This window comes from Carcharodon carcharias, chromosome 10, assembly GCF_017639515.1.
Source record: "Carcharodon carcharias isolate sCarCar2 chromosome 10, sCarCar2.pri, whole genome shotgun sequence".
NCBI lineage: Eukaryota > Metazoa > Chordata > Chondrichthyes > Lamniformes > Lamnidae > Carcharodon > Carcharodon carcharias.
The window spans coordinates 103,081,940-103,102,427 of NC_054476.1; the positions used below are offsets into that span (position 1 = coordinate 103,081,940).

Genomic DNA, 20,488 nt, shown 5'->3' on the forward strand with positions numbered 1-20,488 from the left:
TGGCAATTTCTCAGGAGTTTAATCACAGGTGTTTTTGAGGGAGTTTTTCAGGGGGTTTAATCAGAGGGGTCTTTGGGGGCTTTCTTAAGGGGCTTAATCGGACTGTTTTTTGGGGGGGTTTTGGGTTTAATCAGAGGGGTTTTTGGCATGGTTTCTCAGGAGGTTTAATCAGTTGGGTCTTTGGGGTGTTTCTCAGGGGTTTTAACCAGAGGGGTTTTTGGGGTGTTTCTCAGGGGTTTTAACAGATGGCTTTTTGGGGAAGGTTCTCGGGATTTAATCAGTGGGGTTTTTGGGGGGTTTCTCAGGGGGTTTAATCAGAACAGATTTTGGGGGGTGTTCTAAGGGGGTTTAATCGGAGGGGTTTTTGGCAATTTCTCGGGAGTTTAATCACAGGCGTTTTTGAGGGTGATTCTCAGGGGGTTTAAGCAGAGGGGGTTTTGAGAGCGTTTCTCAAGGGGTTTACTCAGGTGTTTTTGCTGATTCTTCATTTGTTTTATTAATCAGAGGGGGTTTTGGGGTTTTCTCAGGGTGTTTAATCAGAGGGGGTTTCTTGAGGATTTTCTGACGGTTTTTGTCGGGCAGGTTAATTTGCAGGGATTTGATCATGTTTCAAATTGTGACTTTCTATTTATCTGAGCTGCAGCTGGCTGTGCTGTGACCTCGAGCTCTCTCTTGTACTGACCTTGTTGACTGACAGCACGAGTGCAGTTCCTGAAGCCACACATGTTTGGAATGGACATCGACAGCTGCAGCCAATCCTCTTCCTTCATTCTTGTGACATGATGAGGAGGTGAGGCTGTTTCTGATCAAGTTTCAGCTGAGACAGCCCCTGTCATCCCGATCCTCAATGAAGCTCTTTGTCAGTTGCCTCATGGTATAAGTAAATGTTGTGTGTGGGCACTCCTTCTGCTTCCTGTTTGGGTGATTGTTTAAGCACTCACCCCAGGTTTATTCCCTTGTCCCACCGCTGTGCCTCCTCACACTGGCTGCGTGTTGACTGAGAGTTTTCTATGCTCCTGTTTGAAGGTAACATGGGCCAGGACCAGACTAAGCATCAAATCGAGAAAGGATTACGTCTCTATCAATCTAATGAGACTGCTAAAGCTCTAGATATCTGGAAGCGAGTCTTGGAGAAGAGTACAGACCTGCCTGGAAGGTTCCGGGTGCTGGGCTGCCTCATCACTGCTCACTCGGAGATGGGCAAGTACAAGGACATGATGACGTTTGCTGTAACACAAATCGATGTGGCGCGAGAAATCGCAGACTCTGATTATGTCACTGAGTCTTACCTCAACCTCGCACGGAGCAATGAGAAGCTGTGTGACTTCCCCAAGGCTATTGCCTATTGCAAGACCTGCTTGAGCATGCAAGGGACTACTGTGGGCTTGCAGTTAAATGGCCAGGTGTGTCTCAGCATGGGCAATGCATACCTTGGCCTGAGCTCCTTCCAGAAGGCCCTCGAATGCTTTGAGAAGGCTCTGCGTTATGCACACAGCAATGATGATAAGATGTTGGAGTGTCGGGTCTGCTGCAGTCTGGGCAATTTCTACATTCAGCTCAAAGACTATGAGAAAGCTCTCTTCTTCCCTTGTAAAGGGGCTGAGCTGGTCAGTGACTATGGGAAGGGCTGGAGTCTGAAGTATAAGGCAATGAGCCAGTACCACATGGCAGTCGCTTATCGGAAATTGGGCCGTTCGGATGATGCTATGGAATGCTGTGAGGTAAGGCTCGTGCAGGCTATTGTACAATTAACAGTTGTGAACAGTGTGGGCAGAGAAAGGGAAGGTAAATTATTCAGATATTCAGACATTGCCCCATTCGTTCCCAAGAACGAATGTGAAGGGATGGGTGTGGCATTTGGAGACGGATTCTCCCCACAATCTGAGATCTTCATTTCCTTTCAGGAGTTTGCACATTATTTTTGATAAAGGCTATGGGACATTTACATTCTTGGCATCAACAGCCATATGCACAGCGTAAAGGAGTGGATTTTTGCACTTGCTGTGCCATTGCACAACTGCACAGATCAAAGGGAGCATTGCGACCCACAGAGCCACACGGCAGTGGGCAGTCTGATGGTATCATGTCCCTTCTCGATTAGCATGGCTCATTAAGAAAAGGAAAGAAATTGTTTCCATTTTCACAAACTCCTCCCTCTCAGAGTCTCTGGCAGGCCAATGGACCACTGTCCATTTCCTGATCAATCCATCCTCAAGCACTCAAACATTACCTCAAAAGACAAACATTAACCAAATAGTTGGCAAAAAAAGTGACAGATATAAGTGCTTACATGTTGTGATGTACATTTACCCAAAGATACCACACCCGTGTATTCTGCCCCTGATACCACGCCCGTGTGTTCTGGCCCCCCCCAGGATACCACGCCCGTGTGTTCTAGCCCCCCCCCCCCCCCCCCCCCCCCCCCCCCCCCCCCCCCCCCCCCCCCCCCCCCCCCCCCCCACCGGATAGCACGCCCGCGCGTTCTGGCCCCCCCCCCCCCCCCCCCCCCCCAACCGGATACCACGCCCGCGTACACCTCACCTGTGTACGCTCACCCTGAAACTAGTCCCGCGTTGGCTAACCCTGACACCACAGCCATGTATGTTCACTAAACCACACCCATGTACGCGCACCCGGATACCAGACCCGTGTTGGCTCACACTGATACGTCACCCGTTGTACGCTCACTGATACCATATCTGTGTATGCTCACCCTGATACCACACCCGTGTACGCTCATGCTGACAAACCACCCGTGTACGCTCCCCCTGACACCACACCTGCGGACACTCAGCCTGATAGCACACCCATTAACCTCGCCCTGATATCACACCTGTGTACGGTCTCCCTGATAGCACATCCATGTATGGTGCCAGTCACCGCACCCATGTATGCTCCCTGATAACACGCTTGTCTACGCTCACCCTGATACCACGCCCGTGGTATGCTCAACCTGGTACTGCACCCGTGGTACGCTCAACCTGGTAGCACACCTGTGTACACTCGCCCTGACACCAGTCTAGCACGCTCTGCCTGATAACACATTTGTGTATGCTCACCCTGATACCACACTCTTCCAGGCTCACAGACACCACACTCATGTACACTGACCCTGATTCCAACCCATGTACACTCACCCTGAAATCTCACACATGTATGCTCACCCTGATAATACACCCGTGTATGCCCCCTGTGACACCACACCCGTGTAGGCTCACCCGGATACAACACCCATGTTTACATTCCCTAATACCATACTCATCCACACTGACCCTGAAGCAACACCCGTGTAGGCTCACACTGATACCACACCCATGTACACTCACCCTGATAACACATCTGTGTATGCTGCACCAGTACCACACCCATGTATGCTCACCCCTATACCACACCGTGTATGCCCTCCCTAACACCACACCAGTGTACGCTGCAATGATACCACACCTGTGTATGCTCCCCTGATACCAAACTCACGTACGCTCGCCCTGATACCACACCCGTGTACACTCAGCCTCATACCACACCCATGTATGCTCTCTGATGCCATGCCTGTGATACGCTTAGCCTGGTACTACACACGTGTACCCTCAACCTGATACCGCACCCGTCTACACTCCCTCGACACCACACCCGTGTACCTTCACCCTGATACCGCACCCGTGTACATGCACCCTGATACCCCACACAACTACGCTCACCCTGATACCACATGAGTATATGCTCACCCTGATACCACACCCGAATACGCTCCCCTAATGCCGAACTTGCTTTCACTCTCATTGATACCACACCCACGTAGGCTTGCCCTGATACCAAACCCGTGTATGCTCAGCCTCATGACACACCCATATACGCTCACCCTGATACCAAATCCATGTATGCTCACTGATACAACACCCATGTATGCACTCCCCAATACTTCACCCATGTAGGCTCAGCCTCGTACCACACCTGTTTGTGCTCACCCTTTTCCCACACCCATGCTCACTCACCCTGACACCAGACCTGTGTTGGCTCACCCTGATATCACACCCGTGTACGATCACCAAACCACACGCATATATGCTCACCCTGATACCACGCCCGTGTGGGCTCGCCCACACAGGGGCGGCAGCCACATAAGCTTACACTGATAACACGCCCCTGTCCGCTTACCCATCAGCCTGATACCACAGCTGTGTAAGCTCAACACTGATGCCACACCCTTGTACAATCCTTAATCCCTGACCCGTGTATGCCCACCCTGATCCAGACACTTGTTTTCTCACCCTGAGACCACACCCATGTATGTTCACCCTGTTAACTCACCCGTGCACGCTCATCCTTATACCATGCCATTTTACACTCATTGATTCCAAACACGTCTACACTCACCCTGAACCCAGATCCGTTTATGCTAACGCTAATACCACACCCGTGTACCATCACCCTGATACCACACCCAGGTACGGACACTGTTACCACACCTGTGTACACTCACCCTGAGGCCAAACCCATGTACATTCTACGTGAACCACGCCTGCGTACACTCATCCTGATACCACGCCCATGAACACAGAACACGGACCCCGGCGCCACGCCCGGGCCGGCTGGCCCCGGCACCACGCCCATGAACACGGAACACGGACCCTGGAGCCGCGCCCGGGCCGACTGGCCCCGGCACCACGCCCATGAACACGGAACACGGACCCCGGCGCCGCGCCCGGGCCGGCTGGCCCCGGCACCACGCCCATGAACACGGAACACTGACCCCGGCGCCGCGCCCGGGCCGGCTGGCCCCGGCACCACGCCCATGAACACGGAACACGGACCCCGGCGCCGCGCCCGGGCCGGCTGGCCCCGGCACCACGCCCATGAACACGGAACACGGACCCCGGCGCCGCGCCCGGGCCGGCTGGCCCCGGCACCACGCCCATGAACACGGAACACGGACCCCGGCGCCGCGCCCGGGCCGGCTGGCCCCGGCACCACGCCCATGAACAAGGAACACGGACCCCGGCGCCGCGCCCGGGCCGGCTGGCCCCGGCGCCGCGCCCGGGCCGGCTGGCCCCGGCGCCGCGCCCGGGCCGGCTGGCCCCGGCGCCGCGCCCGGGCCGGCTGGCCCCGGCGCCGCGCCCGGGCCGGCTGGCCCCCGGCGCCGCGCCCGGGCCGGCTGGCCCCGGCGCCGCGCCCGGGCCGGCTGGCCCCGGCGCCGCGCCCGGGCCGGCTGGCCCCGGCGCCGCGCCCGGGCCGGCTGGCCCCGGCGCCGCGCCCGGGCGGCTGGCCCCGGCGCCGCGCCCGGGCCGGCTGGCCCCGGCGCCGCGCCCGGGCCGGCTGGCCCCGGCGCCGCGCCCGGGCCGGCTGGCCCCGGCGCCGCGCATGCACGCTACCTCTGACCCTACAACCTTGTATGCTGAACCTGATGGCTCAATTACGCTTACACCAATACCATACCTGTGTATGCTCGCCATGATACCATTCCCTTGTACGGTCTATGATCCCACTGAAACATAGAAACATAGAAAATAGGAGCAGGAGTAGGCCATTTGGCCCATCGAACCTGCTCTGCCATTCATTATGATCATGGCTGATCATTCAACTCAATAGCCTGCGCCTGCTTTCTCCCCTTATCCTTTGATCCCTTTCGCCCCAAGAGCTATATCTAACTCCTTATTGAAAACATTCAATGTTTTGGCCTCAACTACTTTCTGGTAGCAACTTCCAAGGCTCACCACTCTCTGGGTGAAGAAATTTCTCCTCATCTCAGTCCTAAATGGGCTACCCCATATCCTCAGACTATGACCCCTGGTTCTGGACTCCCCCACCAATGGGAACATCCTTCCTACATCTACCCTTTCTAGCCCTGTTAGAATTTTATAGGTTTCTATGCGATCGTGCCTCATTCTTCTGAACTCCATTGAATATAATCCTAACCGACTCAATCTCTCCTCATGTCAAAGCTGCCATCCCAGGAATCAGTCAGCAAAGCCTTTGTTGCACTCCCTCTATCGCAAGTCCATCCTTCCTCAGATAAGGAGACAAAACTGCACACAATATTCCCGGTGTGATCTCACCAAGGCCCTGTCTAATCGCAGCAAGATATCCCTGCTCCTGTACTCAAATCCTCTCGCTATGAAGGCCAACATACTATTTGCCTTCTTTACAGCCTGCTGCACCTACATGCTTACCTTCAGCGACTGGTGTACAAAGACACCCAGGTCTCATTGCACATTCCCCTCTCTCAATTTATAGCCATTCAGATAATAATCTGCCTTCCTGTTTTTGCTACCAAAGAAGATAACCTCACATTTAACCACATTACACTGCATCTGCCATGCAATTGCCCACTCACTCAGCTTGTTCAAATCACACTGAAGTATCGCTGCATCCTCCTCACAGCTCAACTTCCCACACGGCAAATATGTTCCTGTAAATACAAAGTGCGTGTCCAAATCTGGAGAACCCTGCATGTCAAGGGACACAAAGGTCAGGATTACCTGGGTATGCTCACTCTGACACCAGACAAGCGTACTGATCCCACACTCCTGTATGCTAGCTGATCCCACACCCCTGTATGCTAGCTGATTCCACGCCCGTGTGCGCGCGCGCCCTCATTCCGTGCCCGTGTGCGTGCGCCCTCATTCCGCGCCCGTGTGCGCGCGCCCTCATTCCGTGCCCTGGTTCCGCGCCGCCCCCTGCGCGCGCGCGCCCTGGTTCGGCACCCCCGCGCGCGCGCGCCCTGGTTCCCCCCCCCCCCCCCCCCCCCCCCCCCCGCGCGCGCGCGCGCCCTGGTTCCGCGCCCCCCCCGCGCGCGCGCGCCCTGGTTCCGCGCCACCCCGCGTGCGCGCGCGTGCGCCCTGGTTCCGCGCCCCCCCGCGCGCGCGCGCGCGCCCGCCCTGGTTCCGCGCCCCCCCTGCGCGCGCGCGCCCTGGTTCCGCGCCCCCCCCGGCGCGCGCGCGCCCCCTGGTTCCGCGCCCCCCCCCGCCGTGCGCCCCTGGTTCGCGCCCCCCCGTCGCCTGCCCTCCCCTGGTTCCGCGCCCCCCCTGCGCGCGCGCGCCTGGTTCCGCGCCCCCCCAGCGCGCGCGCGACCCTGGTTTCCGCGCCCCCCCCCCCCGCGCGCGCGCGCCCTGGTTCCGCGCCCCCCCCGCGCGCATGCGCGCGCCCCCTGGTTCCGCGCCCCCCCCGCCGCGCGCGCGCCTGGTTCCGCGCCCCCCCCCGCGCAGCGCCCTGGTTCCGCGCCCCCCCGACGCGCGCGCGGCCCTGGTTCCGCGCCCCCCCGCGGCGCGCGCGCCCTGGTTCCGCGCCCCCCCCCGCGCGGCGCGCGCCCTGGTTCCGCGCCCCCCCCGCGCGGCGCGCGCGCCCCTGGTTCCGCGCCCCCCCCGGCGCGCGCGCGCCCTGGTTCCGCGCCCCCCCGCGCGCTGCGCGCCCTGGTTCCGCGCCCCCCCGCGCGCGCGCGCCCTGGTTCCGCGCCCCCCCCGCGCGCGCGCGCCCCTGGTTCCGCGCCCCCCCCGCGCGCGCGCGCGCCCTGGTTCCGCGCCCCCCGCCGCGCGCGCGCGCCCTGGTTCCGCGCCCCCCGCCGCGCGCGCGCGCCCTGGTTCCGCGCCCCCCGCGCGCTGCGCGCGCCCTGGTTCCGCGCCCCCCCCGCGCGCGCGCGCGCCCTGGTTCCGCGCCCCCCCCGCGCGCGCGCGCGCCCTGGTTCCGCGCCCCCCCCCGCGCGCGCGCGCGCCCCTGGTTCCGCGCCCCCCCGCGCGCGCGCGCGCCCTGGTTCCGCGCCCCCCCGCGCGCGCGCGCGCCCTGGTTCCGCGCCCCCCCGCGCGCGCGGCGCGCCCTGGTTCCGCGCCCCCCCGCGCGCGGCGCCCTGGTTCCGCGCCCCCCCGCGCGCGCGCGCGCCCTGGTTCCGCGCCCCCCCCGCGCGCGCGCGCGCCCTGGTTCCGCGCCCCCCCCGCGCGCGCGCGCGCCCTGGTTCCGCGCCCCCCGCGCGAGCGCGCGCCCTGAGTTCCGCCGCCCCCCCCCCCCGCTGCGCAGCGACGCCCTGGTTCCGCGCCCCCCCTGCGCGCGCGCCCTGTCCGCCGCCCCCCCGCCAGCGCGCGCCCTGGTTCCGCGCCCCCCCCGCGCGCGCGCCCCTGGTTCCGCGCCCCCCCCAGCGCGCCGCCCTGGTTCCGCGCCCCCCCGCGCGCGCCCTGGTTCCGCGCCCCCCGCCTGCGCGCGCCCTGGTTCCGCGCCCCCCCGCAGCCGGCGCCCTGGTTCCCGCGCCCCCCCGCTGCGCGCGCCTGACTTCCGCGCCCCCCCCGCGCGCGCGCCCTGCCCTGGTTCCGCCGCCCCCACGCAGCGCGCGCGCGCCCTGGTTCCGCGCCCCCCCCGCAGCGCGCCGCGCCCTGGTTCCGCGCCCCCCCGCGCGCGCGCGCCCCTGGTTCCGCGCCCCCCCCCGCGCGCGCCCTGGTTCCGCGCCCCCCCCCGCGCGCCGCCCTGGTTCCGCGCCCCCCCCCCGCTGCGCGCGCCCTGGTTTTCCCGGCGCCCCCCCCCCCCCCCGCGCGCGCGCCCTGGTTCCGCGCCCCCCCGCGCGCCCTGTTTCCGGCCCCCCCACGCGGCTGCTGCGCGCGCCCTGATCCGCGGGGGCCCCCCGCGAGCGCGCGCTTGCCTTGGTTCCGCTGCCCCCCCCCGGCGCGGCGCGCGCCCTGGTTACGCGCCCCCCCGCGCGCGCAGCGCCCTGGTTCCGCGCCCCCCCCTGCGCGCGCCTGGTTCCGCGCCCACCCCCCGCGCGCTAGCACCTGATCCGCGCCCCCCCGCGCGCGCGCCCTGGTTCCGCGCCCCCCCGCGAGCGCAGCGCAGGCCCCTGGTTCCCGCGCCCCCCCGCTGCGCGCGCGGCCCTGGTTCCAGCGGCCCCCCCGCGCGCGCCGCCCTGGTCCCCGCGCCCCCCCGCGCGCGCAGGCAGCGCCCTGGTTCCGCGCCCCCCCGCGCGCGCGCGCCCTGGTTCCGCGCCCCCCCCCGCGCGCGCGCGCCCTGGTTCCGCGCCCCCCCGCGCGCGCGCGCGCCCTGGTTCCGCGCCCCCCCGCGCGCGCGCGCCCTGGTTCCGCGCCCCCCCGCGCGCGCGCGCCCTGGTTCCGCGCCCCCCGGTTCCGTGCCCCGGCTCCGCGCCCCCCCGCGCGCGCCCCGGCTCTGCGCCCCCCCGCGCGCGCGCGCCCTGGTTCCGCGCCCCCCCCGCGCGCGCGCGCCCTGGTTCCGCGCCCCCCCGCGCGCGCGCGCCCTGGTTCCGCGCCCCCCCCCGCGCGCGCGCGCCCTGGTTCCGCGCCCCCCCGCGCGCGCGCGCCCTGGTTCCGCGCCGCCCCGCGCGCGCGCGCGTGCCCTGATTCCGCGGCCCCGTGCGCGGTCACCCTGGCACCGCGGCCCCGTGCGCGGTCACCCTCCAGTCCCATTACACTCACCCTGATACCACACCAGTGTATGTTCACCCGGTTCAGGCAACCGTGTATGCTCATCCTGATATCATTCCCATGTACACACAATGATCCCATTGAAATATCGAAACATAGAAAATATGAGCAGGAGTAGGCCATTTGGCCCATCGAGCCTGCTCTGCCATTCATTATGGTCATGGCTGATCATTCAACTGGATAGCCTGCTCCCGCTTTCTCCCCTTCTCCTTTGATCCCTTTTGCCCCTAGAGCTATATCTAACTCCTTATTGAAAACATACAATATTTTGGCCTCAACTACTTTCTGGTAGCGATTTCCACAGGTTCATCACTCTCTGGGTGAAGAAATTTCTCCTCGTCTCAGTCCTAAATGACTTACCCTATATTCTCAGATTGTGACCCCTGGTTCTGGTCTCCCCTACCATTAGGGACATCGTTCCTGCATCTACCCTGTCTAGTCCTGTTAGAATTTTATGTTTCTATGAGATGGTCCCTCATTCTTCTGAACTCCATCGAATATAATCCTAACCGACTCAATCTCTCCTCATATGTCAACACTGCTATCCCAGGAACCAGTCGGGTAAACCCTTGCTGCACTCCCTCTATCGCAAGTAAATCCTTCCTCAGATAAGGAGACCAAACTGCACACAATATTCCAGCTGTGGTCTCACCAAGGCCCTGTATGATTACAGCAAGCCATCCCCATTCCTGTACTCAAATCATCTTACTATGAAGGCCAACATACCATTTGCCTTCTTTACCACTTGCTGCACCTACATGTTTACCCTCAGTGACTGGTGTACGAGGACACCCAGGTTTCATTGCACATTCCCCTCTCTCAATTTATAGCCATTCAGAAAATAATCTGCCTTCCTGTTTTTGCTACCAAAGTGGATAACCTCACATTTAACAACATTATACTGCATCTGCTATGCATTTGCCCACTCACTCAGCTTGTCCAAATCACACTCAAGCCTCTCTGCATCTTCCTTACAGCTCAACCTCCCACAGGGCAAATATGTTCCTGTAAGGACAAATTGGGCTACCAAGTCTGGAGAACTCTGGATGTCAAGGGACACAAAGGTCAGGATTACCCGGGTACGCTCACCCTGACACTTCACCCGTGTACGCTCACTGATCCTCACCCGTGTACGCTCACTGATCCTCACCCGTGTACGCTCACTGATCCTCACCCGTGTACGCTCACTGATCCTCACCCGTGTACGCTCACTGATCCTCACCCGTGTACGCTCACTGATCCTACATCCGTGTACGCTCACTGATTCTATATCCGTGTACGGTCACTGATACCACACCCGTGTACTCTCAATCAGATACCGCACCCCTGTAAGCTCACCCTGATATCACACCCACACACACTCACCCTGAAACCACACCCGTGTATGCTCACCCTGAAACAACACCTGTGTACGCTCCCCCTGCTACAACACCCATGTACACTCACCCTGAAAACACACTTGTGTACATTCACCCTGATACCTTACCCGTGTAGGCACACACTGATACCACACCCCTGTAATGCTCACCCTGATACCACACCCCTGTAATGCTCACCCTGATACCACACCCCTGTAATGCTCACCCTGATACCACACCCCTGTAATGCTCACCCGGATACCACACCCCTGTAATGCTCACCCGGATACCACACCCCTGTAATGCTCACCCGGATACCACACCCCTGTAATGCTCACCCGGATACCACACCCCTGTAATGCTCACCCGGATACCACACCCCTGTAATGCTCACCCGGATACCACACCCCTGTAATGCTCACCCGGATACCACACCCCTGTAATGCTCACCCGGATACCACACCCCTGTAATGCTCACCCGGATACCACACCCCTCTAATGCTCACCCGGATACCACACCCCTGTAATGCTCACCCGGATACCACACCCCTGTAATGCTCACCCGGATACCACACCCCTGTAATGCTCACCCGGATACCACACCCCTGTAATGCTCACCCGGATACCACACCCCTGTAATGCTCACCCGGATACCACACCCCTGTAATGCTCACCCGGATACCACACCCCTGTAATGCTCACCCGGATACCACACCCCTGTAATGCTCACCCGGATACCACACCCCTGTAATGCTCACCCGGATACCACACCCCTGTAATGCTCACCCGGATACCACACCCCTGTAATGCTCACCCGGATACCACACCCCTGTAATGCTCACCCGGATACCACACCCCTGTAATGCTCACCCGGATACCACACCCCTGTAATGCTCACCCGGATACCACACCCCTGTAATGCTCACCCGGATACCACACCCCTGTAATGCTCACCCGGATACCACACCCCTGTAATGCTCACCCGGATACCACACCCCTGTAATGCTCACCCGGATACCACACCCCTGTAATGCTCACCCGGATACCACACCCCTGTAATGCTCACCCGGATACCACACCCCTGTAATGCTCACCCGGATACCACACCCCTCTAATGCTCACCCGGATACCACACTCTTGTACACTCGCTAATCACTGACCCGAGTATGTCCATCCTGACACTATATACACGTGTACACTCACAGTGGTACCGCAACCGTCTACGCTCAACCTGATACCACAGCCGTTTATGCTCAATCTGATACCACACCTGTTTACGCTTTCCCTGATATCACATCTAGGTAAGCTCAGCTTGATCCAGACCCGTGTTTTCTCACCCTGATACCACACCCATGTATGTCCACCCTGTTAACACAAATGCGTACAATCACCCTGATAACTCACCCCTGCGCATTCATCCAGAAACCATGCCCTTTTATGTTCACTGACCCCAGACCCGTGTATGTTCAACCTGACAACAGACCCATTTACGCCAACTCTAATAGCACTACTGTGCACGCTCACCCTGATAGCACGCCTGTGTGCTCTCACCCTGATAGCACGCCCGTGTGCTCTCACCCTGATAGCACGCCCGTGTGCTCTCACCCTGATAGCACGCCCGTGTGCTCTCACCCTGATAGCACGCCCGTGTGCTCTCACCCTGATAGCACGCCCGTGTGCTCTCACCCTGATAGCACGCCCGTGTGCTCTCACCCTGATAGCACGCCCGTGTGCTCTCACCCTGATAGCACGCCCGTGTGCTCTCACCCTGATAGCACGCCCGTGTGCTCTCACCCTGATAGCACGCCCGTGTGCTCTCCCACCCGTGTAAAGTCACTGATACCTCAACCGTATACACTTAACCAGATATCACACCCATATAGGCTCCCTCTTACACGACACACGTGTACGCTCACTGATCCAAGACCCGTGTACACTCACGCTGAATCCACACCCATGTACTCTATGCCTGATACCACACCCATGTCAGCTCACCCTAATACCACGCCCGTTTATGTTCACTCTGTGACCACACCTATGTAATCTCACTGATACCTCACCCATGTATGCCTGCCCTGAAACCACTCCCATGTATGCCTCCTGATACCACGACTGTGTATGCTTACCCTGATACCGAAAACATGTACGCTCCCCCTGGCAACACACACGTGCACGCTCTCCCTGGCAACACACACGTGCACGCTCCCCCGGCAACACACACGTGCACGCTCCCCCTGGCAACACACACGTGCCAGCTCCCCCTGGCAACACACACGTGCACGCTCCCCCTGGCAACACACACGTGCACGCTCCCCCTGGCAACACACACGTGCACGCTCCCCCTGGCAACACACACGTGCCAGCTCCCCCTGGCAACACACACGTGCACGCTCCCCCTGGCAACACACACGTGCACGCTCCCCCTGGCAACACACACGTGCACGCTCCCCCTGGCAACACACACGTGCACGCTCCCCCTGGCCCTACAACCTTGTATTGTCACCCTGATACCTCTCTCGTACCGCACCCGTGTACGCTCTCTCTCGTACCGCACCCGTGTACGCTCTCTCTCGTACCGCACCCGTGTACGCTCTCTCTCGTACCGCACCCGTGTACGCTCTCTCTCGTACCGCACCCGTGTACGCTCTCTCTCGTACCGCACCCGTGTACGCTCTCCCTCGTACCGCACCCGTGTACGCTCTCCCTCGTACCGCACCCGTGTACGCTCTCCCTCGTACCGCACCCGTGTACGCTCTCCCTCGTACCGCACCCGTGTACGCTCACCCTGACAGCACATCTGTGTAAACTCACTGATACCTCACCCATGTATACTCAACCTGATACCACTACGTTGTAGGCTCACCCTAATACCAAGCTCTTTTGTGCTCCCCTTGACACGACACCCGTGTATGCTCACCCAGACAACACACCCATGTATGTCCACCCTGTAAACACACACATGTGTACGATCACCCTGATAACTCACCACTCCACGCTCACCCTGACACCACACCCATTTAACCTCACCCTGATCCCACACCCTTGTACGGTCACTGATCCCCGACCTGTGTACTCTCACAGTGATACCACGCACATGTATGCTCACCCTGACACCTCACCCGGATACTCTCATCCTGATGGCACATCTGTGTAAACTCAGATACCTCACCCATGTACATTCGCCCTGATACCCCACCCGTGTACGCTCACGCTTATACAACACCCGTTTAGGCTCACCCTAATACCACACTCTTTTGTGCTCCCCTGATATGACACCCTTGTACGCTCCCTCTCACACGATACCCTTGTACGCTCACCCTGACAACTTACCCAGGTACATTCATCCTGACAGCACACCTGTGTAAATTCACTGATACCTCACCCGTGTATACTCAACTTGATACCACACCCATGTACGCTCACCCAGATGCCACACCCGTTTAAGCTCACCCTGATATCTCACGTGTAAGGTCACCCTGACAACACGCCCTTTTGTGCTCCCCCTGACATTTTACCCATTTACACTCCCTCTGACATGACTCCCGTGTACGCTCACCCTGACACATCACCCGGATACTCTCATCCTGACAGCACATCTGTGTAAACTCACTGATACCTCACCCATGTATACTCAACCTGATACCACGCCTGTGTACGCTCACGCTGATACCACTACGTTGTAGGCTCACCCTAATACCAACCTCTTTTGTGCTCCCCCTGACACGACACTCGTGTATGCTCACCCAGACAGCACACCCATGTACGATCACCCTGATACAACACCCGTGTACGTTCACCCTGACATCGCACCCGGGTAGACATATCCTGACACCACATCCATGTTCGCTCACCCTGATACTACACCCGTGTTCGCTCACCCTGATACTACCCCCGTGTTCGCTCACCCTGATACTACCCCCGTGTTCGCTCACCCTGATACTACCCCCGTGTTCGCTCACCCTGATACTACCCCCGTGTTCGCTCACCCTGATACTACCCCCGTGTTCGCTCACCCTGATACTACCCCCGTGTTCGCTCACCCTGATACTACCCCCGTGTTCGCTCACCCTGATACTACCCCCGTGTTCGCTCACCCTGATACTACCCCCGTGTTCGCTCACCCTGATACTACCCCCGTGTTCGCTCACCCTGATACTACCCCCGTGTTCGCTCACCCTGATACTACCCCCGTGTTCGCTCACCCTGATACTACCCCCGTGTTCGCTCACCCTGATACTAACCCCGTGTTCGCTCACCCTGATACTAACCCCGTGTTCGCTCACCCTGATACTACCCCCGTGTTCGCTCACCCTGATACGACCCCCGTGTTCGCTCACCCTGATGCTACCCCCGTGTTCGCTCACCCTGATGCTACCCCCGTGTTCGCTCACCCTGATGCTACCCCCGTGTTCGCTCACCCTGATGCTACCCCCGTGTTCGCTCACCCTGATGCTACCCCCGTGTTCGCTCACCCTGATGCTACCCCCGTGTTCGCTCACCCTGATGCTACCCCCGTGTTCGCTCACCCTGATGCTACCCCCGTGTTCGCTCACCCTGATGCTACCCCCGTGTTCGCTCACCCTGATGCTACCCCCGTGTTCGCTCACCCTGATGCTACCCCCGTGTTCGCTCACCCTGATACTACCCCCGTGTTCGCTCACCCTGATCCTACCCCCGTGTTCGCTCACCCTGATCCTACCCCCGTGTTCGCTCACCCTGATCCTACCCCCGTGTTCGCTCACCCTGATACTACCCCCGTGTTCGCTCACCCTGATCCCACATCCTTGTATGCTCACTGAATCCAGACCCGTGTACGCTCACCCTGACACACTCATCCTGATGGAACACCTGTGTAAACTCACTGATACCTCACCCGTGTACATTCACCGTGATACCACAACCGTGTACAATCACCCTGAAACCACACCCATGTATGCTCACCCTGACACCACACCCGTTTAAGCTCACCCTGACACCACACCCATGTATGCTCACCCTGGTCCCATACCCTTGTACGCAAACTGATCCCCGACCCAGGTACACTTAACCTGATACCACACCTGTGTAGGCTCACTCTAATACCACGCTCTCTTGTGCTGCCCCTGACATGACACCCATGTACGCTGCCTTTGACACGACACCCGTGTACGCTCAGCCTGACACCTACCCGGGTACTCTCATCCTGACAGCACACTTGTGTAAACTCACTGATACCATAACAGTGTACGCTCACCCTGATCCCACACCCTTGTACGCTCACTGATCCCCCATCGTGTACGCTCACACTGAAGCCACATCCGTGTATGCTCACCCCGATAACTCTACCATTTTCGCTCAACCTAATCCCACACCCTTGTATGCTCACTGATCCAAGACCCGTGTACACTCAAGCTGAATCCACACCCGTGTAAGCTCACCCTGACTTCACACCCTTTTGTGCTCCCTCTGACACGACACCCGTGTAATCTCATCCTGACACCACAACTGTGTACACTCAACCTGATAGCACAATCGTGTACAGTCACCCAGATACAACACCAATGTATGCTAAACCTGACACCACACCGTTTAAGCTCACCCTGATCCCACACCCTTGTATGCTCACTGAACCCCGACCTGTGTACGCTCAGTGATACCACACACGTGCATGCTCACCCTAACAGCTCACACGGGTACACTCATCCTGACGGAACACCTATGTACACTCACCCAGATAACACACCTGTTTAAGGTCACCCTGATATCACAACCATTTAAGCTCACCTTGATATCATACCGGTGTAAGCTCACCCTGACACCACGCCCTTTTGTGCTCCCCTGACACAACACCCGTACAGCTCACCCTGACGCCTTGCCGGGTACTCTCATCTTGACAGCACACCTGTGTAAACGAACCGATACCTCACCCATGTACAATCACCCTGATATCACACCCATGTATGCTCACCCTGACACCACACCCGTTTAAGCTCACCCTGATCCCACACCATTGTACGCAGACTGATCCTCGACCCACGTACACTCAAGCTGATACCACACCTGTGTAAGCTCATCCTAATACCACGTTCTTTTGTGCTGCCCCTGACATGGCACCCATGTACGCAGCCTCTGACATGACCCCCATTTATGGTCCCGCTGACATGACACCCGTGTACGCTCACCCTGACATCTACCCGGGTACTCTCATCCTGACAGCACACCTGTGTAAACTCACTGATACCTCATCCGTGTACACTCACCCTAATACCACAACCGTGTACACTCACACAGATACCACACCCCTTTACGCTCACCCTGATCGCACACCCTTGTACGCTCACTGATCCCCCATCGTGTACGCTCACAGAGAACCCACACACGTGTATGCTTACCCTGATAACTCTACTGTGTACACTCACCCTGATCCCACAACCTTGTATGCTCACTGATCCAAGACCCGTGTGCACTCACACTGATACCACACACTTGTACGCTCACTGATCCGAGAACCGTGTACACTCAAGCTGAATCCACACCCGTGCACGCTACGCCTGATACCACACCCCTGTCAGCTCACACTAATACCATGCCAGTTTAAACTCACTCTTTGACCACACCTATGTAAACTCACTGATGCCTCACCTGTGTACTCGGCCCTGATACCTTACACCAGGTACACATCCTAATACCACACCTGTGTAATCTCACTGAAATCTCACATGTGTGTGCCCACCCTGAAACCACTTCCATGTATGCTTCCTGATACCACACCTGATAGCACACCAGTGTACGCTCACCCTGATACCACACCCATATACGTTCACCCTGACACCTCACCCAGGTAATCTCATCCTAACAGCACACCTGTGTAAACTCTGATGCCTCACCCATGTACACTCACCCTGATACCACAACCGTGTACACTCACACAGATGCCACACCCGTTTATGCTCACCCTGATATCATACATGTGTAAGGTCACCCTGACACCACGCCCTTTTGTGCTCCCCCTGACATGATACCCATTTACACTCCCTCTGACACGACACCCGTGTACGCTCACCCAGACACCTCACCCGGGTAATCTCATCCTAACAGCACATCTGTGTAAACTCACTGATGCCTCACCTGTGTACACTCACCCTGATACCACAACCGTGTACACTCACAGTGAAGCCACACCCGTGTATGCTCAGCCTGATACCATGCCCTTTTACGCTCACTGAACCCAGACCCATACATGCCCACTCTGACACCCGTGTACGCACACCCTGACACCTCAACCGTGAACTCTCATCCTGACAGCACACCTGTGTAAACGCACTGATAGCTCAACCGTGTACACTCACCCTCATACCACAAACGTGTACACTTACCCAGATACCACACCCATGTACACTCACTCTGACACTACACCCGTGTACGCTCACCCTGAATACCACACCAATGTTCGCTCACCCTGGTACCACACATGTGTACGATCACCCTGAGAACTCACCACTCCACGCTCACCCTGACACCACACCCGTTTAACCTCACCCTGATCTCACACCCTTGTACGCTCACTGATCCCCGACCCGTGTACGCTCAGTGATACGACACACGTTATGCTCACCCTGACACCTCACCCGGACACTCTCATCCTGACGGCACATCTGTGTAAAGTCACCCGTGTACACTCACCCTGACACAACACCCGTATACGCTCACGCTTATTCAACATCCTTTTAGGTTCACCCTAATGCCATACTCTTTTGTGCTCCCACTGATATGACACCCGTGTACGTTCCCTCTCACACAACACCCGTGTACGCTCACCCTGACACCTCAGCCGGGTACTCTCATCCTAACAGCACACCTGTGTAAACTCACTGATACCTCACCCATGTACACTCACCCTGATACCACAACCGTGTACACTCACCCAGATACCACACACGTTTAAGCTCACCCTGATATCACACCCTTGTAAGCTCACCCTGACACCACGTCCTTTTGTGCTCCCCCTGACATGACACCCATTTATGCTCCCTCTGACGCGACACCTGTGTACGCTCACCCTGACACCTCACCCAAGTACTCTCATCCTGACAGCACACCTGTGTAAACTCACTGATACCTCATCCATGTACACTCACACAAATACCACAACCGTGTTCACTCGCACAGATACCACACCTGTTTATGTTCACCCTGATCGCACACCCTTATACGCTCACTGATTCCCCCATCGTGTACGCTCAGAGAACCCACACATGTGTATGCTCACCCAAATAACTCTACTGTGTACGCTCACCCTGATCCCACAACCTTGTATGCTCACTGATCCAAGACTCGTGTGCACTCACACTGATACCACAGCCTTGTACGCTCACTGATCGGAGACCCGTGTACACTCGAGCTGATTCCACACCCGTGTACGCTACGCCTGATACCACACCTCTGTCAGCTCACACTAATACCATGCCCGTTTAAACTCACCTATGTAAACTCACTGATGCATCACCTGTGCACTTGGCCCTGATACCTTACACCGGGTACACACCCTAATACCACACCTGTGTAATCTCACTGATACCTCGCCCATGTGTGCCCACCCTGAAAACTCCCATGTATACTTCCTGATATCACACCTATGTGCGCTCACGCTGATAGCACACCCGTGTACGCTCACCCTGACAGCACACCGGTGTTCGCTCACCCGGACAGCACACCGGTGTTCGCTCACCCGGACAGCACACCGGTGTTCGCTCACCCGGACAGCACACCGGTGTTCGCTCACCCGGACAGCACACCGGTGTTCGCTCACCCGGACAGCACACCGGTGTTCGCTCACCCGGACAGCACACCGGTGTACGCTCACCCGGACAGCACACCGGTGTACGCTCACCCGGACAGCACACCGGTGTACGCTCACCCGGACAGCACACCGGTGTACGCTCACCCGGACAGCACACCGGTGTACGCTCACCCGGACAGCACACCGGTGTACGTTCACTGATATCACGCCTGTACAAGCTCACCCTTATCCAGACGTGTTTTCTCACCCTGTTACCACACCCATGTATGTCCACCCTGTTAACTCACCCCTGCATGCTCAGCCTGACACCATGCCCTTTTACGCTCACTGAACCCAGACCCATGTATGCTCACTGAACCCAGACCCATGTATGCTCACTGAACCCAGACCCATGTATGCTCACTGAACCCAGACCCATGTATGCTCACTGAACCCAGACCCATGTATGCTCACTGAACCCAGACCCATGTATGCTCACTGAACCCAGACCCATGTATGCTCACTGAACCCAGACCCATGTATGCTCACTGAACCCAGACCCATGTATGCTCACTGAACCCAGACCCATGTATGCTCACTGAACCCAGACCCATGTATGCTCACTGAACCCAGACCCATGTATGCTCACTGAACCCAGACCCATGTATGCTCACTGAACCCAGACCCATGTATGCTCACTGAACCCAGACCCATGTATGCTCACTGAACCCAGACCCATGTATGCTCACTGAACCCAGACCCATGTATGCTCACTGAACCCAGACCCATGTATGCTCACTGAACCCAGACCCATGTATGCTCACCGTGACAACAGATCCATTTCTGCTAAATCTAATGTCACACCTGTGCACGCTCTCCCTGATACCACACCCGTGTACGTTCACCCTGACAGCTCACCTGTGTACACTCACCCTGACACCACACCCGTGCACGCTCACCCT

General features: G+C 58.6%; 1 protein-coding gene across 2 annotated transcripts in view; it reads left to right on the forward strand.

Annotated features, from left to right (window-relative positions):
- Window positions 1–1,031: 1,031 nt before the first annotated feature.
- Window positions 1,032–20,488, forward strand: part of rapsn (receptor-associated protein of the synapse, 43kD) — a 543,441-nt gene continuing 523,984 nt past the window's right edge. For both annotated transcript variants that reach the window (XM_041196585.1, XM_041196586.1), the window contains exon 1: window positions 1,032–1,721. In XM_041196585.1, coding sequence (XP_041052519.1) covers window positions 1,032–1,721 — 690 coding nt within the window. The remainder of the gene's footprint in view (window positions 1,722–20,488) is intronic.